Source organism: Stenella coeruleoalba (genome assembly GCF_951394435.1).
Source record: "Stenella coeruleoalba genome assembly, chromosome: 3".
Taxonomy (NCBI): Eukaryota; Metazoa; Chordata; class Mammalia; order Artiodactyla; family Delphinidae; genus Stenella; species Stenella coeruleoalba.
In genome coordinates, this window is record NC_137148.1 from 117884276 (window position 1) to 117910334 (window position 26059).

General features: G+C 44.4%; 2 protein-coding genes across 2 annotated transcripts in view; both read right to left on the reverse strand.

Moving 5' to 3' along the window:
- The window catches only part of DIAPH1 (diaphanous related formin 1), a 97465-nt gene extending 85419 nt beyond the window's left edge, over nt 1-12046 (reverse strand). Inside the window, exon 1 of the mRNA XM_079916506.1 lies at nt 11810-12046. Within this exon, the coding sequence (XP_079772632.1) occupies nt 11810-11926 (117 nt within the window). The 5' untranslated portion in view covers nt 11927-12046. The remainder of the gene's footprint in view (nt 1-11809) is intronic.
- A 1796-nt stretch (nt 12047-13842) lies between these two features.
- On the reverse strand, nt 13843-25917 carry HDAC3 (histone deacetylase 3). Its single transcript, XM_079917447.1, has 15 exons — nt 25796-25917; nt 25606-25688; nt 24128-24270; nt 21880-21961; nt 21693-21749; nt 21518-21573; nt 20995-21128; nt 20406-20486; nt 19906-19979; nt 19686-19750; nt 18379-18468; nt 18195-18253; nt 17857-17936; nt 17388-17545; nt 13843-14509 (listed from the first exon to the last, which is right to left on the reverse strand). The coding sequence occupies exons 1-15, from the start codon at nt 25848-25850 to the stop codon at nt 14440-14442; spliced, it is 1287 nt and encodes a 428-aa protein (XP_079773573.1). The 5' UTR covers nt 25851-25917; the 3' UTR covers nt 13843-14439.
- Between the last annotated feature and the right edge of the window lie 142 nt (nt 25918-26059).

Consider the following 26059-nt stretch of genomic DNA (forward strand, 5'->3'; position numbering starts at 1 on the left):
GCAGGGCACAGTCACAAAATTTAGGGATGACAATGCAATGTGAGAAAGAATAATGAACAGTTAGTGGAGTCTAAAAGCTAGCTTACCTAATTACATGACCTTGAGCAACTTAATACCTCTAGGCCTCAGTGGCATTCTCATGTTAAGATGAGGAGGCCGAGTCAGATCATTTCTAGGGTCTCTTCAGGGACCCTTAAAGACAGTGCTTAGTTACTAGTGTTCTTTTTGAGGGCAGCCCAATGCCTGCTGCTTGCTTGATAGGACATATCCTACAGAGACTTCTCACCACTTCTTCTTGTGGTTTCAATCACAGGAAACAGACGTCACCCATGGGCCTAGAAGTAAGTAACGAACAAGCCCTGGCGGATGCAAAGAGCTGCCAACTAAGGCCAACTCCCATCTTTTTAAAATACCAGAATCAAGAAATCACTAGAAACCTCTATGCCTGGGGAGCCTGACACACATCTTTCACAAAAACTAACAAAACTAAAAATATCTCTTTAGGCCCCGTGAAAGCATGATGAAATAATTTTAGAAGAGTCCTTAAAACTACTTTGCTTCTACGGCCAAATGAAGGAATCAAAGGAACTCCATAGCTATGGACAGAAATATGTGACTTTGAGAAAAAACTAAGGCAATCCTACTGCCAGCAGCATTTTCTGTGGAGATCCAGACATATCCTGAGGACCTGAAGACTCATCTTGGTCTCCTTTATTTAATATTCTGTGTAAACCTTTCTGTAGCCATGAAAGACTGTGGTACTGATTCAAATAATATAGGAACTTAGCAATTATTCACTTTAAATGTATGTTATCAATCCCTAGAGCAGTGGGTCAAATACTGCTCTCATTTATAACGATAAAAGCTGGCAGCCCTGTGCTATGTAAAATAATGCAGATTTAAAATCCGATAGACATGATCCTTCATTAAATATTGATACAAGACAAAACCTAAGACACTATCTCTAGAGAAAAATAAAAATCTTTTCTCAACAGAGTTCTTCTGGTCTGGTATAGTCATATCAGTGGTTCTCTTTGCCTCACAGTTACCTTGGTGAGAGGACTAATGTTTTCAAAACCGTCAATCTCCTACATTAGACCACAGAAATGGAGAGACTTGAAAGTAATCCCAAGAGTCACAAGACTCACAGTAAAACTAAAATACATAACAGGTTATTGCTAATATGAGCTAAACACCACCACTCTTAAGATACCTTACAAGCTAGATGGGAGATAAGACCCACCCTCCTCAAGAGATTTCGATATCATTCTGTCTTTCTCTCTCTGTCTCTTTATACATACATATATATACACACACACACACACACACACACACACACACACACAATATATACATAATATATATATAGTGCATTCATGAAAGACTAAAGAACACTTCAAATAAGCATGCAATCAAAACCAGTATAACTGCACTGTGCTAAAGTATGTTTAGAAGAAAATAACAGGTCCCAGAGATAGGCTCAGATTATTCCCACAATTTCCCACCTGAGCCCACAACTTTTTTTTTCTTTGGCCGCACCGCATGGCATGTGGGATCCTAGTTCCCCAACCAGGGATTGAACCTGCGCCCCTTGCATTGGAAGTGTGAAGTCTTAACCACTGGACCGCCAGGGAAGTCTCTGAGCCCACAATTTGACTATACAGTGCTGAGATCCAGATGAAGACAGTCACATCTTTTAAAATCTAGAATGATCACTGAAAGTCTGAGAAGATGGATTATTACAATGGATAAGGAATGGAAATCAAACAAACTTAACTACCTAAACTCCCATCTAGATAGCAGAAGTGATTTGCTGGAACCTTAACACTAATCTGTTCATGTTCTTCACCACCACATATTCACAAGGCCAAAAACTGCATCAACATGCATCATGACATGTTACAAAATGCAAATTTTTCCATTCTGCTTTCCATGGGTTTCTACAGAAAGAGAACCTAAAAGCCCTTCCCAGGGATAAAATAATCTCTATGAAGTGGCTTTCTTAAATGATTCATCTCCCACTGATCCTCTTGACTGCTATAACCGGGCCATTTCTTTTTACTACAGCCATACATTCAAACCTCTGAGCCTCTGTTCACATTGTTCCCCACCCCACGAAACCCCTTACCCCTCTCCTCTACCAATCCCTGGATTTACTTCCAGGGCCTATCATGTTCCTTCATGTTCCAGGGCCTTCATCTTCCATGAGGCTAACTAGCATTGCCCACAATTGTATTCTAGATCATTTATGTAGAATTTGGGACATTAGTATAGACCTTTGAAATCATTCATGCTAACTCTCTCATTTTACGAGGAAAGACCAAGAAAGAAGAGTGACTTGCCCAGAGTTCACACAGTTAATTAGTAGCAAAGTCAAACTAAGTAGCAATATATGGGAAGAATATTTCAGTAAGAGTGAGAGATGGGGGTTCTAGTCCTAGGTCTAGTTGTAAACTTGGACAGGTCACTTCTCTAGGCCCACATTCCTTCATCTATAAAATAAAGGATTTGAATTAAATAACTTTCAGCATCCTTTTCACCTTCAGCATTCTATGATTCTGAAACAGGTCTTCTGACTCTCAGCTCAGTAATCTTTCCACATAATTCCTTAAATTCTCTGAATTTCTACAGCTTTTGAAGTCTATGCTCATGGCTTTTAAGCTTTTCCTACCTATTCTTCTACAGACACGGCTGAGATTACAATCTCTTAAAAAGCATGGACTGAACCTGATAGGTCAAAAACATGGCTCTTGATCTTCAGCCTTTTGGATCTAGGGTAGATTCACACAAACAAGAGAAACTCTATTCTCTACTCTTTGCCACCAATCATACAGAAAATCCTAGTTCCAGGTACCTGGACCTCTGTGGCAAAGTCTTAATTATTAACCAGAGGCAAATAACTGCCAGGTCTAAAGAATAAACTTCAGCAGTCCCCAGACTCAGGAGAGACCCTAGAGTTAGTAACCATTTGCAATCCTTATTTGTTTCAGGGCCAATTCTAAAATATAGAAATGATAACTATGGAGCTGGTCTAGCAACAGCTTCCTCCTTCCTATACGTCACCACTACTTGCTGCTCGCAGCAATTTAAACAACTAAAATTCCTGCCAGGTGATGCTGTTAGAGCTGTTCTATTTACAAAGGAGATAAGGTTACATTAAAAAATAATAATAATTTAGACAACTTCTTAATAACGTATGAGCCAGGGGAAAGGTAGATTTTGCATGCACTATAACAGCTACTTTTACATGCCTAAGAAAGGTTTAATTAAGATTCCTGCAATGGTCTCAAAGTCTAAATTATTAAATGCAAAACGCAGTCAGGCATTTAGCCACTGCACTTTGTTCATCTAGACCCAACACTTCTTTTCCCACTAACTGAACTGAAAAAGAGTCCAGTTTTAATAGACTGCAGTAGTCAAAGGGCTCTAAAGATATACCATCAAAATTTTCTATGAAATTCCTAACAGTGAATACCCTTTGATACAAGTGCAAAAACTGGACATTTGTAAACTGTCAATACAATGCAGTGAACAAGAAGATGGCTGTGTGTGTGTGTGTGTGTGTGTGTGTTTAAATCAGCCAGACCTAGGTTTGAATTCCAGTTCTATGACCTAAAGCATGTTGCTGATCTCACTGAGTTTCAGTTTAATTACCTAGAAAGCAGGAATAACAATAGTACCTATTTTATATCTAGAGCTGTTCAGTGCAGCTCTAGGGCTATAGCAAGTATGCAACAAACAAGTGCTATTATTACTGTTACAGTTATTATTACTCCCTGTCCTTCCAGTCTGCAATGAAGTAATCTTCCTATCTATAAAGATGATGAGCACTTGTTAATATCTATAGATAGGAAGATTGGCATTATACAACCTGTAACACACTGAGCACAGGAAAACAAAAGGTTTCTAACATCACATAAGAGATGAAAATGCTTTCACTATAAATAGAATCTCAAAGGTCCCCAATTCCAAGAGTATCAGAAATGGTCTGTCTTGTCTACAGGTGAAAATTAATACCCCAAAGAGAACATGTGGAATATAACTGACATTTCCACAGTGATAGGAGAATTTAAGAGCTAAATCTATAAAACTTTTAGGAGAAAAATCTTAGTGACTATGATTTTAGCAAAGATTTTTGAAATATGATACAAAAAGCAAAAACAATTAATTGGATGGACTTCATCAAAATTAAACATTTTTGTTCTTCAAAATATACTGTTAAGAAAATGAAAAGGCAAGTCACAGGAGGAAGAAAACATCTGTAAAACATATCCAACAAAGGATTTGTATTTAGACAGTAATAAAAAAATTTTAAGTGGGCAAAATTTTTGAACAGATACTTCAAGGAAGATATACAGCAAATAAACACATGAAAAAATGCTCAACATCATTAAGGAAATGCAAATTAAAGCCACACTGAGATACTGTTTGTAGACTGGAAAAAAATGCACAACCTAAAAGTTGAAAATTATGTTTTATTCAGAGGCCTTACTGAGGACTAAAGCACGGGATGGCAGCCTCTCAGATAGTTCTGAGGGACTACTCCAAAGATTTAAGAGAGGAGCCGGGATATACGGGAATTCTTGCTGGAAAAAAAAAAAAAACATGAAGTTGAACATCAAAAGATTACTGCTAATCACAAAAAAACAGACATCTCAAGTTAATGATTTTTAGTGCTTTTCTGTATATGGGAAGATGTAAGAGTCTGGGCTTACTGAAATCATTCCTTTGATATGCATCTTAACTACCTAAGGCCAGTGTCCCATTTTTCTCCATGCTGAATTCCCCTCAGGGTGCATAGTCTGGACAGCTACAGTGACTGATGGCTTGGTGGCTGGCAACCTGTTTTTCTCCTTCCTGCATTCCCCTCAGGGCACACCAACAGGGACTCCTACAGTGGCTGATGACTTTATGGCCACAACATCCTTTGTTTACTGAAATGGCAAGCGATATTCTTTGTCCACTCACTACACACCCACTAGAATGGCTAAAATTTAAGACTGATCATACCAAGAGCTGACAAGGAACGAGAACCCATGTATTGCTTGTGAGAATGTAAAATGGTATAACCACTTTGGAAGCAGTTTGGCAACTTCTTTAAAAGTTAAACATAGCCCCACCATATAGCCTAGTCATTCCACTCCTAGGTATTTACAAAACAGAGATGAAGGCATATGTCCAGACAAAAACTTGTACATGAATGTTCACAGCAAAACAAAAAAGAAGCAAAACTGGAAACAATCCAAATGCCCATCAACAAATTACAGTACAGTAAGCCCATACAATGTAATATTACTCAGCAATAAAAAAGAATGATCTATTAATATAGCTAACATACATTATGCTGAAAGAAGCCAAAAGAAAGGGTTCATATTGTGTATAAGTCTATTTATATAAACTTCTAGAAAATACAAACTAATCTATAGTTATAGAAAGCAAATCAGTCGTTAGTTACCTGGGGATTGGGGCACAAGGAGGAATGAGAAGGAGAGAATACAATGGGGCAGGAAAAAACTGTTGAGGGTGATGGATATATTCGTTATCTTGCCTGTGGCAATGGGTTCACCAATTGTGCACTAAATATATGCAGTTTATTGTATGTTAATTATACACCAATAAAGATGTTTAAAGAAAAAAGATGTCCAAAGGATCTATGGCAAAACAAACAGGTGAAGACCCCCTGAATAAAGTATCAGCTACTCTAGGTGAGAAAAAAAAAAAAGCAAGTGTGGGTTATCTTTTTACTTGATTTACTTTAATGTTAATTACTTAACATTAAAAAAAAAAAAGGCAGCTATATCTGAGATATAAGCCCACTACCTTGGTTTTCTGTGACCTTTAGGATCAAAGATGGTTTATAAAGCAACCTCTGTTGGATCCTTGAAGTATGCTAAGTCTTCAAAGAAAATGCAAATCCTATTGCTTTCAAACAGTACTATTCCTAAAACAGGGAATAAGTCACAGAATCAGAAATCCAGAAAAATAATCTAGGACACCATAAACGCTACCTGTATCTGCTACCTAACAAAATGACAAAGTAGCTACTGCCTAAAGACCACTTATAACCACAATCAAGGATGGAATTTCCCATCTTCCATATAACAATGCTTCCATATAGGAATGCTGTGTTTCTCTTAATTAAGTTCTTTATGATTTTTCTCTTTTTTGTCCCCTTATCTGTTTCATCCCCCTTCTTGGAGGGAAGAAATTTAAGCAAATATTTAAAGGACCAATTGACACTCCCTAATTGTCACAGAGCCAAGCAACAGAGTCAATTTCTTCAATCTTTTCCCTTTCAGTCTCATAGCTTCTAGCGTATCTCTTCCTTTTATATAATCCCTTTCCTCCAAGATCCTGAAATTTACTAAAGGAAATGTAGAATCCAAAATTTTATGCTTTTGCCTCGTCCATTTATTTATCCAATTTCCAACCTACAACTGTAAGAAGGGATGCTACACTGAGCAGGTGTTTGGGCTTGATGACATTTAAAGTCCCTTCCAACTCTAAAATTTTAAGACTACCATTCACAGCAAGCTTTACTAATGAATGGAAGTAAGAATCTCAAAGTTGAAAGAACAATGATTCACCCAGAGTTATCCTGTAATCAGTGGTAAAATTCCTTAAAATACTGGTCTCAATTTCCCTTTTCCTACAGTAATTCTCTTACTTTCTTAAAAAAGGTTCTTTGATTAGAAAAACTGTGTTTGTTAAAAAAAAAAGATAGGTAGAAAATAAGGTAAGATATGTTCATAGTGATTAAAATATTCTTTATTTTTCTATTTTAGCTTCAAGGTTTTAAGAAATTTTAGTATAAGCATCTTTTACTGCTCCTGATTCCCCAAAGGTCTGGCTATCCAAGGAACTAGAACGAGTCCTTATAGCAGCAGGGCAGTAGTAAAAACAAAGAGGGAGGGAATGATAAGACAGCTAGGCACAGGGAGAGGGTTGGCATTGTCTCATCTAACCCAAACAAGGGGCAAACACCCAATGCTGCTTTGCTGGTTAGCAAGAGATGAATTTTTTCCTACTGCTTTCAGACAAAAGTGATTGAGAATAGAAGGCTCAACATAATAAAGAAAAACACTTAAGATTTCTTTCAATATGGGGATGCTTTTTGTAGTCATGATTTCAGCTGAGACATAAAATGAGAGAAAACACCACCTGCATATACAAACTCTGTTTCTCTATAATACCTAATATTTCTTGTTAATAAACATGATTTTAAGCTGTTTTTCTAAATCATACGTGGTATAACCTTATCTTTTAAGCCTCTGTTACATTTCACTGAAAATATAACACTCTCCAAGAATAACGTGGCAATCCATTTATAAAATACACTGAACACCCCAGGGGATAACAAAAGGTGATTTTATCACACAGGAAATAAAATTAGTCTATTCTGACCCATACGTCCATCAACAAAGTTAAATCATTTCTCACTTATTACTATATTCTTAGCTTTTTAAATAAACAATTTACAGGTCATAAAAATTTCAACTCTTTTTATAAAAATATCCGAACATTTAACAACTCTCTCAAGGGAGAGATTTTAATTGAGGCATTCCCTCAGTTTCACCTCCTGTGAGGGAGGATTTCCTTTGAGACAAGTAAATGTAACATTATCCAGTGGATCCTTGTGCTGTCTCTTTAAAGACCAGGCAGGCAGAGGGCAAATTTTTAAGGTATCATTCTGTCATCTCAAACTCTCAATAACATTCCTGTAGGCTCCCCTCCCTCTTTCCAAACTAAGTAATCCCTGTGTTTATCAACTTCAAAAAACACAAATGACTTGTATAAAGTTCTATGCATACTCCTTGGTTTTCAGCGACCTTTTGGATCAAAATTAAAGCAGGTATCTGCATGAACAACTCCACTTCTTTCATAATCTCTACCTTTCCTAATATTTGTTTAAAATTCTGCCTGGCGGGGCTTCCCTGGTGGCGCAGTGGTTGAGAGTCTGCCTGCTAATGCAGGGGACACGGGTTCGAGCCCTGGTCTGGGAGGATCCCACATGCCGCGGAGCAACTGGGCCCATGAGCCACAACTACTGAGCCTGCGCGTCTGGAGCCTGTGCTCCGCAACAAGAGAGGCCGCGATAGTGAGAGGCCCGCGCACCGCGATGAAGAGTGGCCTCCGCTTGCCACAACTAGAGAAAGCCCTCGCACAGAAACGAAGACCCAACACAGCAAAAATAAATAAACTAATAAACTCCTACCCCCAATATCTTAAAAAAATTCTGCCTGGCATCCTTCATTTTGGATGAACAGGGGTCTACAACTAAATATACTTTCACTCTCACTTTGCTTTTATTTATTTATTTTAAAAATAAATGTATTTATTTTTGGCTATGTTGGGTGTTCGTTGCTGCGCACGGGCTTTCTCTACTTGCGGCACGTGGGGGCTACTCTTCATTGTGGTGCGAGGGCTTCTCATTGCGGTGGCTTCACAGGCTCTAGGCACACGGGCTCACTAGTTGTGGCTCACAGGCTCTAGAGTGCAGGCTCAGTAGCTGTGGCACACAGGCTTAGTTGCTCCATGGCATGTGGGATCTTACCGGACCAGGGCTCAAACCCGTGTCCCCTGGATTGGGAGGCGGATTCTTAACCACTGCGCCACCAGGGAAGTCCCTCACTTTGCTTTTAGAAGGGCATGAAACTGCAACACAGCAATAATTTTACATAGGTATCCAAAACTAAACAAGATTTAAAAAATTACATATCTTCTATTATTTCTAATCCCACACTAAAATTCATGTTTTACGAAGTTAGGCTCCTAGTTGAATCAAGATGCGATAGTCTTTCTTAAAATGGATCAGTTCTCGATTGTATGAGAAGACATGGAGTCTGTAAAATGCACGAATACTCTGCAGCTTCCTAACATCCTGGTTATACTTACTCCCCTTACACATATTTCAGAAATCAGTCTCTCTGACACCCACATTCATTACTGCTGAAAACGCAGAAAACACTCCGTTCATTTAGCATTTTTATTTCCCTTCATCTTAAGGGCTTCCAAAAGGAACTGGACAAGGGGATAAGCTCATGGTCCAGGAGACGACAGACTCAAGAAGAACCAAGGGGAATGGAACACCAGACAGCCTGGCTTCACCACACACATTAGCATCTCGAACAACCACATGTTTTAAAAAGATGAGCCCTACCACTGTTTAAACTTAGACTCCTTGTGTCCTTTCCACACTAGATGCCTTTAAGGGTAAAGAGCAGATCTTAGGCAATTTGTGAGCTCTGTGTTCTCATCAGTTGATCTGTAATTAGAACCTGCATCAGCTTGGAAAGGTATGTAGCAGCTAAAGGGATTAGTAACCCCTCAGGTGCAAACAAATACCTTCAGGCACACTAGGTCCAAACCAGTGCAGTTTTATAAAATGCATTCTTAATGTAGCTCCCGAGGACACACACTGTAGAAAAGGTGGAGCAAGTGAAACGGCTTTGAGTTCACTTTTAGCCTGTAGTTCAAGAAAACTACACCATGGGTAACAAAAGCAAACCGGCAATCTCGCCCACTCTACCCACCGCCATATACATACACAGACACAAAGAGAAGTGGATTGCAATGCTCCTCCTAGGCTCTCATTTCCACAGAGTTCTTATATAAAGAGCAATGAGAAAGACAGAATATCCTGAAGCCTTGAGGTATGGTATAGTTGGCAATAAAGGGGTTAAGCAGCTCTACTTTCCTGGAAACTTTCCAATTCCTAGCCAGGAATGCAATTCTCCTCACTACCTGTGTGTGCTACATATTTTTTTAAAATTCAGCAGATTAAGAGTTAAGACCAACACCTCAGAAAGAAAAAGAGAACTTGGTTCAGCTGTACCCTCTCTAAAGCAAATACCAACGACTCTGAGCCAAATCCACTCAGCATACACAAGACTCCACGGACATGCCAAAAAACAGGTGAAAAGAAGTTGAATTTCCTCAGGTATCTCACCTTTCAGCCCCACACACTTAGTAGAATTTACAAATCTGTGAAACACGTAAGTGTTAGATAAAACAAAAGCACATGTAAAATTCCATTTAGAACCTGAAAAACATTTACAAGTCACAGAGGTCACTATAAATCAGCAAAAACAGCTGGAATTTGGGTGAGGAAGGTCAAAGGGTAACCATGGAAACAAAAGCAAAACAAAATGATACATAAATAGAAGAAATATGGGCCTTAAAACTTAAGGCTTAGAAGGAAATCTCCCTAACTAGAAGTTCATGCTTATCCTAAAGAAACACAGGGAAATACTGCTTTGGTCACCATAGGGGGAAAACTGTCACTACTATTAAACCTACATTTCTGGGGGAAAAAAGATGTTCACCAGATAAAAACACAGGCAGTGACTGACAGCCTACAGTCACAGGAAAGGACATCCAGAAGCACCTGTCTTGCTAGAAATAGGTAGGAAGAGATGAGTCACTATTTTAATTCTGTTTAGTGCTCTCCACATTCCAACCCTCTAGGTCCCAAAGCAACATTATCCTTTTTCATCACTTTCTCAGTTTTCTTCCCAGACTTGTGGAGTTGGGTCCGAACGCTAAGGGGTGGGGATAAGAGAAAAGAGAAAGAAAGAGGAAAAAGTTAGAGACCTTTTGGTTAGTAGAAAAAGATACTGGGGTGGCAGAGTAATTACGTGGGAGAGAAGACTACATTACAGTTACAACTAGCAAACGGTTATTAAGATCCAAAACTCCCTCTCTTGGACAGCGCCCCCTATCTTTCAAAGCTTCTACAGTAAAAAGCAAACAACTCCCTGGAGAGAGGAGTAAAAAAGAAGATGCAGTGTGTGCAAAGGTAATGAGATACCACAGTGTTACACGAATATCAATATTCTTTCAGATTGGAATTGGCACCTGATGAAAGTCAGACTCTTCTACAGGTTGGAAAAGGGTTGTCAGTAGCCTTGGGGCACAGGATGTGGCAGAAGAGCTGAAGAGATAGTTATCATGGGAAACGTACAAAAGGCAATTCCCTTAGGTACTCACAAACTTCTTGGCCTTTTAGTCTAACTTCCTCCCATGGGGGAGGGTGATCACCGTCCTAAGAAGGGCATATTCAGGAGAGAAGTTCGAACCCCTTGCTAAGTGATAAGCAACAGGGCAAAGGGACAGGTTCTCTGGATAAAGAAATACTGGGAAGCCAACTACCGTCATGCCCAATGACCAGAGTAACTGGGCAGGTACCCATTCCTGCAGCCGCAAGGACAAACGTCCAAGGGAGGAGGGAAGGCAGGGCCAAAGTCAGGTAACATTCCTGGGGGGAAGGATTATCAGGTGACACTGGGCTGAGGGCCCAGAGAGGAGACTGGGCGGGAGGAAAGTTAGCAGGTGAAAGAGATCAATCTTGGGCAAGGAAGTGACCTATGGAGAAGCAAACAGGAGGATACCAAAAACAGGGGGAAGGGTAATAAGAGAATAATGGACCCCGAAAAGCACACAGGATCGAGATAGAGAAGGCGTGTTCGGGTAACGGAGAAAGAAGAAAGGAAGTGGGGCTGAGAGGGAAGAGATGGGGCCGAGACCGGCCAGGGCTACGGGGGCTAAGAGCAGAGCGTGCGAGCTGGGGGATGAGGAAGCCCCGAGGTTGCCGGGGCAAGAGCCAGTTGGGACTCCAGGGCTCCGGGAGGTCCCGGAGCAGTCGGAGGTTGGGCTTTGGAGCCCAGGACCGAGCAAAATGAGGAAGGGAGGCGCAGGGTCGGCTCCCCAGAGACTGCCGTGCACCCCTGGGGCCGGCTGCGGAGGTCTCCGGGGTCCGGAGGGCGGTTACGGGGCCAGGTTGAGGGAACCGGGTGGGAGGGACACTCACAAATTTCTTGGATTTGCCGCCGTCGCCGCCCGCCGAAGGCAGCTCGTCCGGGCTCCGGCCCTTCTTCTTGTCCCGGGTCCCGCGACCGGGCCCCGGGCCCCCGCCGGGCGGCTCCATGTCCAGGTTCGCGCTGCTAGTGACCCCGCGCCTACGCCGCTCCCGCCCGGCAGCTCCAAGCCCGCCGCCGCCGCCGCCCAGCAGCTCCTCAGCCAGCCGCCGCGCCCCGCCTCATTAGCATGCCGGGCTGCGCGCGCCTCATGAATATACAACCGCGACGCCTCGCTCCCGCCCGCCTGCCCCACTTCCGCCCGGACACGCAGCCCCTACCAACGGGGTAAGGGAGGCGGGTGGAGAAAAGCCGCGGAAGCGCACTACCTGCCTGGCGGGCCTAACCATTCGGACCCACGTTGGGGGGGTGATGGTGAGTGGGCGGTGCAACTCTCCCGGGCAGCGCACCCTGGCGGTTGGAGCGGCGCAGGCCTCCCTGCTCCCACGCAGTGCCCACGTGGCTGTAAAGCCTGGACCCTCTCACACTCCAGACCAGGATATTATTATCTGAACCAAAAATCGCATAAGAGAGACTGTTATCTTTGCAGAAAATTTAGTGCCGGGCTTTCCAGGATAATATAGTTTTTATGTGTTCAATACCCATGGAGCACATGAAAAAATAAAGTGATAGCTGCCATTTATTGAAAGCTATGTACCAAGAACAGAGCTTGGTCCAGGGCCAGTGCTAGACTGAAGTCGACTAGCTCTGGAGTTAGATTACCTAGTTCTAAATCCAAGGTCTACTACTTTCCATGTTTCTAATCTGGAAAAACTAGTTATTGCTACAGTGTGCCTGAAGCTTAATAATAGCTAACCATTTACCATACACTTGTTCTATGCCAGACTCTATGCAAAAACACTCTACACCTATTTTCTCACTGAATCCTCACAATGCCATGTGATAGATTCCACTAGTCTCACCATTTTAAAGATAGGAAATTTGGACATCGACAATTGAAGTGACTTGCCCAGGGACACATAATGAAGTGACAAAAAACTTAAAAGCAGGTTGGTCTGACGGCCAAGCCCTATATTTAACCAGGATTCCCTACTGACATAAACCAAACCTGAGTGAAAAAAACAGGCATTCTCCAAAAGTGTGTTCTTTGCTCTACTAGCTTGATTCCTCCCTCAGTGATTTCATCTATTCTCAAGAATAGCTACATCTGTCCCTTGTGTGAAAAGCCTGTGGTACCCAGTAAGTCCTCAAAGTCTGGACTTATCTTTCCCACGACTGGCAAAAGATTTCAACTGCATGTTCCTGGAGGGCAGTCAGTGACTCATTCATTAGGGAGCCCAGTGCTCAGTCTAGGGTCTGTTATTTTACAAAGACTCTGCCAAGCTGGCTGGCTCCTAAATCTGACCTTCATCTCTTACCTTCCACTTTCTAATTGCCTGATGGACAGTTGCACAGAGTTATCCAGCCCACACTTCGAAATCAATTTGTCCCAAACAGTTCAAAAGCTACTTACTTTCTATGCTAGTGTTGAGAAACGACAGGATCAGAGCATGGAAAGAGTGATCCAGGCATTACTCTTCTTTCTTGTACCACTGTCTACAACTACTATAGCATTTATCTTACTCCCTACTGGGGAAGAGTCCATGTTTGTGGCTACTACAATATCTAGCATCATTCTTCACATAGACAATGAAGATAAGGAGCAACTGCTTATGTCAGTCACCATTTTATCTCAGTGTATCCTCACCAACTAGCATCACCAATCCCAACACCCAGGTTCAAAAACCTGAAGTCATCTTCTACTCCCTCTCTTAAGCTAGTAATCTGCTCAGGTTTGTCTAACTCTTAACTAATATGCTCTCTTAACTCCCTATATATGAGTAAGACAATCCATGTAGAATACATATATACAGGTCCTAATGTAAGGTGAGTGCTGAATGAATGTTAACTATGATTTTTATTATATACATCATCACCCCATTTCCTCTCTCTTCATACACAGGCAGCTAGCAAGAATTAAGAATATTCCCAGAAAGGCAAAAGGTACAAAAAATACCAACTTGGTTTATTGAATAAAAAGGGTGGTAAAATGGACATAAAGCCAGAAGTTAGAACAGGACATTTTCACATCCTCCCCGATCTCAAAACTGCACTTCCCATCATCTGGGTTAAGGTGTTAGGGAGCCAGAGCCCCCTAAAATCCCTTACTCTTCACCTGCACTGGAAACAAGGCCTGCATTAGGAGAACCCAGGAGGAAGTCAAAGGCAACCTTACTCCTGTCTACCCTCTCACCCCTAAAGCCTCTGGGTTACAGGGAAGTAGGGAAGGAATAAGTGAGCCAGAAGGGCTGGGACTGGCCTCTAGGGCTCACCGCCCAAGATGTCCTAGAGATGGCTATCCTTTTCCCCATCCAATCCCTAATAGGTACCATTCTCAGACCTTGGGAGGGAGAAGAGAGGGGATAGTTGGTTCCAGAACAAGATGTGGTCTCCAAACCCTCCCCCAGCGTTGGTAAAAGCCCTGAGAGTAACCTGACCAGGGGTGGAAGAGCCACACCTTTTCCCTCCCACCCAACAAAGAGGTAAAAAGGAATATCTGGGGACACAGCAAGCCCAGCCACTCTTAAATCTCCACGTCGCTTTCCTTGTCATTGTCATGGTCTCCATCATAGAATTCATTGGGTGCCTCTGGCCTACAAAGTAAGGAAAGAGAGAAAGAGAGGTCAGGTTCCCACTCTCCAAGTTCCAATCTTCTCCCACATAGGTACCCTCTCTGGAGCCATTTCTCAGGCCCCCATTGTCAGGGAACCACTCCTCTCCTTCTGCTGGTAGAGACTGACTGCTATGCATTCATGCATTCATATAGTCAATAAACATTTACTGACAGACTGCTCTGTGCCAGACACTGTCATAAGCCTTAGCAGTAGAGAATCAATCAGACAAAATTTCCGCCCATCCTCAAAAAACTCACCGAATAAATGAGACTGACAATAACTAACAAAGTAAAAACATAAATATGGTAATTTCAGATGGTGGAACGCACTACGAATAAAATGAAATAAAGGGATGTGACTGAGCGTGATGGGAGGAAACAGGTAAAATTTCAGATAGGTTTATCAGGAGAGGCTGTTCTAACAAGGTAAGACCTGAAGTCTGAGAAGAAGCTGGACAGGCAAAGACATCAGGAAGACCATTCCAAGCTGCAAGAAAACCAAGTACAGAAGTTATAAGGTGGACGGAGACTGATGTATTCCAGTGAGAAAAGGAGGTCAAGATGGCTAGGGGAAGTGTGCACAGACGATGGTCATTAGAGATGAGACCAGGGACATAGGTAAGGGCCTTTAAGGCATGCAGGGCCTCTTAAAGCCACCGTCAGAAATTTGGATTTTCTTCTAAGTGCAATGGAAAGGAGCATTTTTAGCAGACGAGTGATATACTATAAACCTGTAGTGAGCAAAGGGATGTGAAAGCAACACAAGATCCCGTAAGCACTCAATACTGCTCTCTTTCTTTTTGGAAAACTATTCTCTGGGAGAATATGTATAACTGAATTATCCTGCCCACGGCTGATAACTGAGAAAGAAGGAAGAAAGTCATCAAAGAGAAGCCAGGGAACAAAGTCAGGAAAGGCCCCTCTGCCTGGAAAGCAATGTCTCAGTTACCTCTAAGTGCACAAGGGTTAAAGGTGAGGAGTCAGAGACTCGAGTTTGAATCTCAGCCCTGATATTTAGCTAGCTGTGGGACTTTCAGAAAGTTATTTAGCCTCTCTGAGCCTTAGATTCCTCTTCTGGTAATTTAAGAATAGCGCCTCTTAGGGTTGTCTGATGGCAAGAGACTGATGACAGGATGACATTGTATCATGTATGTTTTAATATAAAGCACTCAGTAACAGTCTGCTGCTTAGCAAACCCACAAAAAGTGGTAAAACTTATTACTACTCTGCAAATGATATGCAAGCTGGAGCTATAGGCATCAAAGAAAAGGAGTTCAGTGGGTGGTCTGATGGTAGGGCTTAGGACAGGAAGAGGCCTGAGGCTTCTGCTGGCTCTTGAGAGCAGGCTGTATAATGCAGAAACTAGGCCCAGATACCAGCCTGGAACTACAGATAAAAATAAAACAAACTTTGCCAAAAGGAAGAACTTAAAAACAGATTTTTAAGAAAATCAATTTCTAAAAGTCAAGCCCCAGAGACCTGGAGAAGTTGAGAAGGAGATGAGGGGTCAAAAAGGATCCCTGAGGCCAGATGTTCAGATACTTCCTCAACCAAGAGAGAAAATAAGGGGTTACTCATGGAGAAGAAGGGTTGGAGTGGTCCCAAGGGTCTAAGCAGTAGAGCCCAGGTCCAGAGGAGAGATCTGAAAGCCTGAACTCTAAGAAAGACAGAAGATTCTGGAAGGGACTGAGAAGCCCATCAGACTCTGCAGCAGAGCCAGATCAAACATCTAACAGTGCATGGGAGCAGGATCAGGTGTCCTACAAGCGTCCAGCTGTGGTTATCCCCCAGTCACGTAAGGAAATCTGTTCTCTATTAAGTGCATCTGTTTCTGCACTTCTGGGTTCTGCTGTTTTTCCCCTTCATTTTTCAGAAAAGCCTGGTTTGGAGTTTTTTAAAAAGTCTATTCTAGTCTTTTTTTTCCCCTATTCAGTGCATCTGTAAATATTTTAATATGTATCTCAGAAAGGTAAAGACATAAAAACACACACACATACATAATACAACTGAGAAAATTAACAGAGGAAAGAAATCTAAGGGCCTTTCAAGAGCAGTACATGGGCAGTGACCTGTCCAGCTTAGAATCTGGAAGGAGTGAGTAAAATGCTGCCAAGAATATAAACTGTTACAGACTTTATGGAAGGCAATTTGGCAACAAATAAAAAAATTTTAGTGCACACAGCCTTTGACCTAGCAACAACAATTCCAGGAATCTCACCCACTCAAACAAGCATGCAAAGATGTATATGGACGGGGATTCACTTCCATACTCTTTGTAATATGGATAAAATGGGAAATAATGTAAATGCCTGTCAATGGCACTTGGTTAAATTATGCTACATCCACACAATGGAATATTATACAGCTAATAAAATAATGAAGCAGATTTTTATATATATTGGCATGAAAAGATACACTGTTATGTTAAAAAAAAAGTTGGAAATTGTAGAACATGTATAGAGTCATCCAATTTGTATTAAAAAAAAAAAGACTGCACAACTCTGAAAATGAGTGTATGTGTGCCCTTGTGTTTATATGTGAATGTTAAATAGTACAGTTGTAATCTACAGAAAAAATCTGAAAAGATAGAAGTCAAACTATTAACATTGGATACTTTGTGAAACGGGTCTGGGATCGTGTAAAAGCAAACTGAACATATTTTGGTGCTGTTTAAAATTTTTACAACAAACATATGTTACTTACGTCATTAGAAGCAGGGCAGAAAAGTGTGGGATTGCCACATACCAAAGGAGGTAAGCCAAGGACAATTAGGCTAATGCCCTCTAATGTACTTTTTCCCTCTTAACCTCCCCAAAAAGCTTGTGGGAATCCCTTGCTCTCAAGTCCCTGCCCCAGACCTGCTGTAGTTCTCCTCGGGACCCCTCTCCTCTGCGTCAGCCTCATCAGTCCTGTCATAGGTTAGGAGGTCTGCCGGCACATCGTGAATCTGGACACTAGGTGCATGGTTCAGCATCTTCAGGTTTTCAAAGATTGTCTGGCGGATCTGGTCCAGATACTGGTTGGGGATGAGGAATAGACAGTGAGCAGCTCCCAGTGATTCCCAGGGCATCTATGCTTCTAACTGCCTTTTGCCCCTACTGTCCTAGTTTCAATCCCACCTCGCATCTTAGTTTGAGTCTCCCAGCTGTTAACTGTCCCTCCTCCCAACCCTGACTGCTTCTGCCTTAACCTGGGCTGCCTCCTAGCTGAGAACAGTGACAGTGATGGCTGAGAACTTCTTTTCTTCCCTGGTTTCTCTGACTTCCCACATCCTGGACCTCTCCTGGGCTCCCCCGCCCTGGTGCTCAGCTTCTCCGAGCTGCTGACCTGGCGTGAGTTCTGATTCTCGATGCGGGTGCTGACGTCTGGATGGAGCGTGAAGTCCGGGGCAAAGTACTCAAAGTATTCTTGGGGGAAAAGGAGATTAGGAGGAGACGTTATGGCTCAGATAGAGGCAGGCAGGTCCCAAGACTTGCCACTCCCTTTCCTTTCCATCCGAAACCCCTACGTAATAGCTGCCCAACCTTTTCCCTGACCTGGGTCCAGGGGTTTAGTCTGCAGAGCTCTGAGAAAGTCAAACTTTCCACCTGCTTTCAAACCAGGCCATTTTGGGGTCTTGTGAAAATGGCCTTCCTGTTCTGGGGGCATCATGGGGTGGTCCTTACCACTGTAGGGAAGCTCCTCACTAATGGCCTCTTCTACTAGCAGCGATGTCTCATACGTCCTGAAACAAACCAGCAGAGGGGGGCGGGCTGAACAAGTGGGCTGAAGGGCCCACCTGGCCATCTCTCAGGGAGCCCCTAGCTCACACTGGACAAGGGGGAGGAGGAAAAATGGGGGCGTGCTCACCAACAGCGGGCAACATTCCGGACAGTATAGCCACCACCACCTAGCACTAGCAGAGGGATATTGAAGCTCTTGACATATTCAACGCACTCCCTGTTAAAAGGAACCAGAGGAACAGGTGGCAGAAGTGACCAAAAGCCAAAGTATATGCTTCTAGATATTGCCTGGAAAGGTGCACAAGGAAACTAGAAATGTTCTCTATCTTGATCTAGGCAGTGAAAATCACTAAGTTATATCCCTGAGATTTGCGCACTGTATTATCCACATGTTGTGTCTCAATAAAAACTTTAAAATAGGGCGCACCCCTACCTCTGTCCTGCTCAGCACCCACCCTGGCACCCGACCTGTTAATCAACTGTTCTCACCAAGGCACCAGCAAGTGCTGTCAGTTCAGCCACCAAAATATAACTCAAATCATCTGCTTCTCTCCATCAACCACCTCCTCCAACTTGGCATCCTGCCTACACAATACCAATAGCTTCCTAACTGGTCTTCCCACTTCCACTCCTGTGTACCGCCCCCCCGCCACCCCAAACCTTTCTCCATTCAGCACTCAGAGCAGTCACTTTAAAATATAAGCCGGATCATATCACTTCCCTGTTTAAAACCTGTCTAAAGTTTCCCATCACATCTGAAATATAATCCAGACTCCTTACCAGGGTCTAAAGGCTCTGCACAACCCCACCACTGCCGACTTCTCAGACCTCACCTCAAACCACCTGCAGCCTGCTCTCCCTGTCCCTACCTTGTTGGTTTTACTTCATCTCCTCCACTATACCAGCTCTGCCCTGTCTCAGAGCCTCTGCATGGGTCCTTCTCACTGCTTGGGATAGACCTCCCTCTGCTCCTTTTATGGCTCGCTCCTTTTAGCCTCCAGGTCTCAGCTCAGAATTTTGGGAAATTCTTCCCAAATCGTGCTATCTAAAGTAGGTTCTCCATTGTTATCCTGTGTCTTAGCTTTCTATCTTTTTCCTTCACAGAATTTATAACTATCTACCTGTCTTGTTTGCTTACTTATTTTTTGTCTGTTTCCTAGGCTAAACTGTAAACTCCATGGGAGTTCCCCCACTGCATCCCCATCTCCTAGTACAATGCCTGGAACATAATAGGTGCTTAACAAAAACCTACTGTGAATGAATGACCAACTGGGGAACACTGTTCAAGGTGACATTTCTGGTTCAAAGTACAACATGTAGCTATTTTTGAGTCACAAAAGGAGGTGAGGTCCATTCCCCAACTACTCCCATTCCATGTATTGAGGCCCAAGGCCATGTGAAAACCTGGGGGAGTGGAAGGAGGGCAGGCCTCACCCATGTCCTCGAATGCTGAGGTTGAAGCAGCCCAATCGATCACAGCCCAGAGAGTCAGCTCCACACTGCAAAAATCAAAACCCAAGGTGGCTACAGTGAGATAACTACTCAGAATGTCACAGATGTCCTTCACTTCCCTTCCCCCACCAGCCTAGGGACTCTCCTCTTTCCTGCTCTCTTCCCTCAAGCCCAGTGCCTGAGGAGGCACTGACAGTATTACCTGGAGCACAATGCACGTGGGTTGGTAGAAGTCCACCACCTGGTTGATAACTGGCTGGAAAAGGTGCTTGTAACCTGGGAGAGGGCCAAAGATGGGCACCTGGCACCCCAAGGGGATGGGGAGACAGGGAACAAAAGGAAAAAGGGGGTTCAGAGAGCGTGGAGCCCAGGAACGCGTGGCAAAAGTTACCAAAAGCCAAAGTATACGCTTCTAGATGTTGCCCCAGGAATGGGGCAACCCAAAGGGGCAACCATTGGTTCTAAACTTCTAGGTGGGGTCTGATGAACTTCTGGAGTGACTGATGGAAGCTAATGACCCTTTTCCCAGAAAAATGCACATACAATATGTTGCATACAATTTCCGGGGAATTCACGGTCCCTCTGAAGGCCATTCATCCTTAAGGACACCTGGCCCAACAGTAGACAACATCAGGCAGAAGAAGTTAACTCAAGGAGAGAGAGCAGGAGCCTAGTGAGCGGGGAGAAGACTTCAGTACATACTCTGGTCATCAATGCCATCCCGCAGGGGCACATTGAGGCAGTAGTAGCGGCCACTCTCTGCTCCAACTTCATACATGTCACCTGTAGGGAAGTGGGGGGTGGGAGTGGCAGCGGTACCCGGGAGGTATCTACAACCCAGCCGCTTCAACCCCAACTGTACTCCGAGGGCCTCTCACTCCATCCATGTGCGCCCGCCACTCACTCCCTCGAACCACTAAGTCCCCTGCAGCTTGCATTCATTCAACAGATACTTTTGGAGGGCCTACCATGAGCCAAGCTGGGAGCGAGGCACTGGGGATACAGCAGTAAAGAGAACTAACGAAATGATTGAAATTCCACCAAGCTTATGTTCTTGGGAGGTAGGCATGATAAGGGGGGAGGCAGTAAACAAAACAAAACACCACAATAAATTCAAACAGCAGTGAGTGCTCTGAAAAAACTAAGCAGAGTGATGTGACAGAGTAACGGGGTGATCAGGAAAGGCTTCTCCAAGGAGGGGGCCATCTGAGCTGAGACCTGAGGCTGAGGAGGAGAAAGTCATGGTAAGAGCTGAAGAGTATGAAGGGGACAGACGTTCCTATTCCCATACCTGTGCCAGGGAAGAAGTAGTTTCCGTATTTGTGGAAGGACACTGTCATGACCCGGTCCGTGAGGTAGAAGGCTTCCTGAACCCCGTCACCGTGGTGGATGTCAATATCAATGTAGAGCACCCGAGGGTGGTACCTGGGGTGAGGGCAAAGCCAGGGTCTGAGGCAGAGGTGAACCCCAGGAGGAAAACCCCCCAACCCGCTCCTCCCAAACACAAGGTCTGGAATTATGAAGAGTCTACATTGGCCCAAGTCACCTGAAACCTAATACCACCAGTTCCCTAAGGGCAACCCTGGGGCTCCAGCCTGGAGGCAGGGACAGGAGAGGGATGTGCAGAGAAGGCTGAAATGTGAGCAGGCAGCGGGGAATCTGCAGCAGAGCACAGGAAGAGGCAGCCTGAGAAAAGCATCAAGAACTTGGGAAAAGCTAGTGTGGGGTGGAGGTCAGGGTCAGGGCCAGGGCAGTCTCAGACCTCCTCAGCCAAGAGCCTCTTAAGTCCCGCCATCTCCTCCCAGGCTACTTACTTGAGCAGCTCCAGGATGCCAATCACAATGTCATTGACATAGCAGAAGCCAGAAGCCTATGGTAAGAGAGTGGTCTTACAGAGAGGAACGACTCCCCCACCCAGCTGCCCCCTAGTGTCATCCTGACCTCCTACCCTACAGTAGCTGTTGTCTCCCCTATCTCCTCCTCACTCACCTCAAACTTCTTGGCATGGTGCAGACCACCAGCCCAGTTAATGGCAATATCACAGATCTGAAAGACAAACACCCAACTCACAGTCCTTCTCCTGCCCACCGCCAAAGCTGGGAGCTCAGGATCAGGGTGAAGGCCTTGGATTCAGGGACCCACAGGAAGGGGGAAATAGGACTCGGGGCTATGGTACCTTGTTGTTCAGCTGGGTTGCTCCTTGCAGAGATGCACCTGTGTAACGGGAGCAGAACTCAAAGAGCCCGGGAAACACTGGGCTGCAGGAAGAAGAGCAAGTTGGAGCCCTTTTACCTTTGTCCACTCCCTTCCTACACCTCTCTCCCTACCCCAAAGCCCTCTGATCTCCATGCTTCAATAACCCCCCTGCCCCTCCTACATACCTGGGTTATCTGCAAATTTATTTGACAAATATTTTAGACCAAACCATGTACCGAGCCTTGTGCGAGGCACTGGATGGGAAGTAGGGAAGCCCAGTGGTAGTATTCCCTAGCTGCACAAAGAGCATTTACAGCCCCAGCTGTGGCCTGAGGGCTGACTCTGCATTCCCAGATCTATAAAGTGAACTCAGAAATAGCAGCAGCAATAACACAAAAAACAAGAACCTCCCAAGACAGCATGTAACTGAAAAATCCAATGGGCAGGGCAGCGTGTGCAGGACAGACCACTGCGACTGGTGTGCTCAAGAAAGGCTCCATGGCATGAAGCTTCATGGTGGTGTGAAGGCTGAGAAGGCCTTGGTGAGGCTGAATGGGGAACAAAGGGCACTCCAGGAAGATACCCTGTGCAGCAGGGGTGTGGGGATAAGGTTGGGAAGGTGCTCAGGGCCAGCCTGAGGAGTTGGCCTCTATCCTCCAGCCCAGGCTGCTTCTATTGGTAGGATCTTTCAGGGAAACGGATTAATGTAGTGTTTAAAAACCTAGGCTCTGGATCTGAATCCTGCCACCTCCACTGACCAGTTATGTGACTCAGGTTAAGTTACCAAAATCTCCTCAAATTTCAGTTTATGTACTTATGCCTACCATCAGGAAAAGGACTAGTACATCTCACGGGTGGTGTGAGAATTAGGTGGATATACCAGTAATCCTTGGCACAGCAGAATAAGTACTCAATAAACTGTAGCTGTTGTAGGAAACTATAGGATCAACAACCACGTTTCTTCAAAAAATAAATTCAAAGGAGAGAAGGAAACATTATAGGTTAAAAGTCTTAAGAGACGTAGCAACCAAATATAATATGTGGACCTTGTTTAAATCTTAATTAAAGTAATTTAACTGCAAAAAGGAAAAAATTTGAGACGACTGGAGAAATTTAAGTACTGATTGCATATTTGATGATATGAAGGAATTACTGTTAATTTTTCAGGTGTGATGATATTGTTCACTTTTTTTTAAAGAGTATCATCTGGAGATATATAGTAAAGTATTTGTGGATAAAAGGGTGTGACATCTGGAATTTGCTTTAGAATAATCTAACATGGGAGGATATAGACGAAGTAAGATTAGCCATTTGCTCTAAGTGTTGTAGCTCAGTGATAGATACATGCGGGTTCACCGTAGTTTCAGAAATGTTTGAAATTTTCCCTAACAAAAAGTTTAGAAATGAATTGTGCAGATGGCAGCTGTTGTGGTCACTATATTTTTGTGGATGTAGACTAGAATGGAAGCAAGGATCATGGCTTATCTTTGTTGTCCACCTTCTTCCCACAGGGCCTAACTCTGAGTCTACTTCTTATGGTATGAGTTCAACGTAAATGTGGTAGTGTCTAATCACTCTCTTGCTTTTTAAAACCCTTTGATGACTTCCCCCTACTCAAGAGGTTAAAAACCCCAATTCATAATAGGGCTGTTTACTTTTCAAAGGCCCTACCTATCTCTTTAGCCTCGATTCAGATCACTCTCAGATTCTGTGGGTGGCCTTTTTTCTGTTCCTCAAATAAGTCTCACTCTGTCCTACCACAGACCCTTGTTGTCCCTACTGCCCAAGACATTCTTCCCCTCACCCTCCATCCTCCCAACTACCTTTCCTCTAATTACCTCCTACTTTCTTTAGATCTCAGCTCAATCTTTATTATTTCCTCTAGGAAGCCTCCACTGACCAGCCCCTGCCCAGGCTACAGAATTCTCCCATGTATACACTCTCATAGTCTGTCATATACGTCTCCTTCAGAGGCCTTAGCACAAGTGCAATATTAAAATTGTGTTGTTGTTGTTGATCATTGCGTCCCTAGCATTTAGCGCAGGGCCTGGCCTAGAGCCAATGACCAATAAATATTTGTTGAATAAACGAGTAAATGATGATTCATTGACAAGTATCCCCCCTCCATCATATCTTCCCACTGCTGCCACAAGACCTCACTCAAGTACTCTCATTGAAATGCCTGGCAACAAGGTGTCTGGCATCAAAGGTCCCAGTCCTCCCCTCACCAGTCATCGCCCACGTTGAAGGCATTAAGGCTCTTGGTGAAGCCTTGCATATTGGTGGGGCTGACTCTCTGCAGGAAGTCGATGTAGTCCTCAGAGTGGAAGCGGCACATGTCATGCTGGGAGGCCTGGTATGGCTTGAAGACCTCGGATGGAAACACAAGGTGAACCCAGGCAGGGTCAGTCCCACTCACTGGGCTGAGACTGCCCACACTGAGCCCAGACTTGGGGACTGTCCAAAACTACACACAGCAGTCCCCTCGCCCCCCAATCCTTGTTATTCTATGAGACAAATGTCAGTGAAGAGAGACTCTGATTAGCTTGGTGGTTTATTATGAGCAAGCCCCCTAAAGACCACTGGGCTTGCCTTTTCCATCCCACCTCCAGCCCAGCCTTTCCTACCTTCTCAAACCTTAACCCCCTTCCACCTGCCCTGTTCCTTGGATCTCCTATTCCTGATTCTCTTCATACTCATCTCCCCTGGGCTCTGATTCTGTCCACTCTCTCCTCTGAGTTCTTCTTAATTTTGGAATCAAATAATATGGGACACACGACAACCTTCTAATTAAAACCCAAGATGCCCAGGTGCTAATAAGCCAGAGATTTATTATCTTTTGAGTGGTTCACACACTTCTTTAGAAATTGGACAAGAGCAAAAAGTTTTTCTCTCCCCAGAAAATGCTCAAAGGCACATCCTGGCAAACAATTTCAAGAGAGTCAGGGATTCATGCACTAACATCACCTCAGTCTTTTCTACGACCAATTAACTTGTCTGTGCCTCAGCACAAGCAGTGGACACTCATTCATACAGTTGACTAATTCCCCTTGCAATGCATCAGGGCCGAGCAATATGTTATAATCACATATCACTGCTATAAATTCCAGGCCAGGAAGAGACAGCATGTGTATATCCGGGAGATGGAGGGATAGGTAGTAATTAACTATGTGTGTGTGGCGGGGGGGGCGGGTGGTATTCTAGGTTGAAAAGGGAATACCCAGGACATCTCCTTCTGTCCTACACACACATACACGTTTACACAGAGGGCTGCAAAGTCCTCCCTGGAGCTCTAGCTTGGAGGTGGAGAGAGGTGGCAGAGAAGGTATGGGAATGAGGGTAAACCTCACATCCAGATACAGTGAGCCAGCCGCCTTCTCTTCTTTGAGGCCACAGAACTGCCCTAAGATGCTGGGGAGGGAAAAATTTTGTGTCTTCAAACCAGCCCCACTCCACCCTAACCCTAGGCCAAGAGTTGGTCCACTTGAGGTCAAAAGGTGGCCGACCTAAGGTGAAAAAGTATCTCTCATTAAGTCAGTGGATGCACCCACCAACACTCTGCATATGGGGGTGCTCCTGGTTCCTTCTACCCCCCCACACACACTCTAGGGGTGGGTCGCTCTTGGTGCATTCAGTGCAGCCTACCCATCCCTAGGGCCGCAGCTCCTCCCCAACCTCAATCCCCAGCAGAAGCCGCGAGACTCACGATCATCTTCTTATAGAGACCGTAGTGCAGGACCAGACTATGGGTCAATGCCAAGCGATGGGGCTTCATAGGGTGACCAGCCCCTGGGGGTGAGAGAAGAGAGTTCGTCAGTACGCATTCCTGGAGTTGTAGCCCCGACCTCGAAACCTCCGCGTCCCGAAATCCCTCGCCTACAACCTTGTTCCCTCACCGTAGTGGAAGTTGCCCACGTCGGGGTCGTAGAAATAGGCCACAGTCTTGGCCATGGTGCCGGCGGGACCAGGCCCAGCGTCTCCGCCGCCAGCCTGGCCGCCTGCCCCACCCCCGGTCCTGCGTGCTGCGTAAGCACGCAGCCTGCCTCTGCGGAACTGGGAGACCCAAGCCGGCCTCCCTTAGACCACGCCCAGGCCACGCCCCCTGCGGAGTTCCGCCCTCGCCTTGCTACGCCCTTCTAGGTTCTGGGGCGTGAGCGTCT

Bases quoted from the DNA above. Each gene is read 5' to 3' on its own strand.
- HDAC3 (XM_079917447.1), bottom strand. From the start codon at position 25,850: ATGGCCAAGACTGTGGCCTATTTCTACGACCCCGACGTGGGCAACTTC. The intron at 20,487-20,994 runs GTATGGGAATAG...ACTTCCCTACAG, and splicing joins CTACTTCTTCCCTGGCACAG to GTGACATGTATGAAGTTGGA. The intron at 19,980-20,405 runs GTATGTACTGAA...GCCCTCTCCCAG, and splicing joins GGATGGCATTGATGACCAGA to GTTACAAGCACCTTTTCCAG.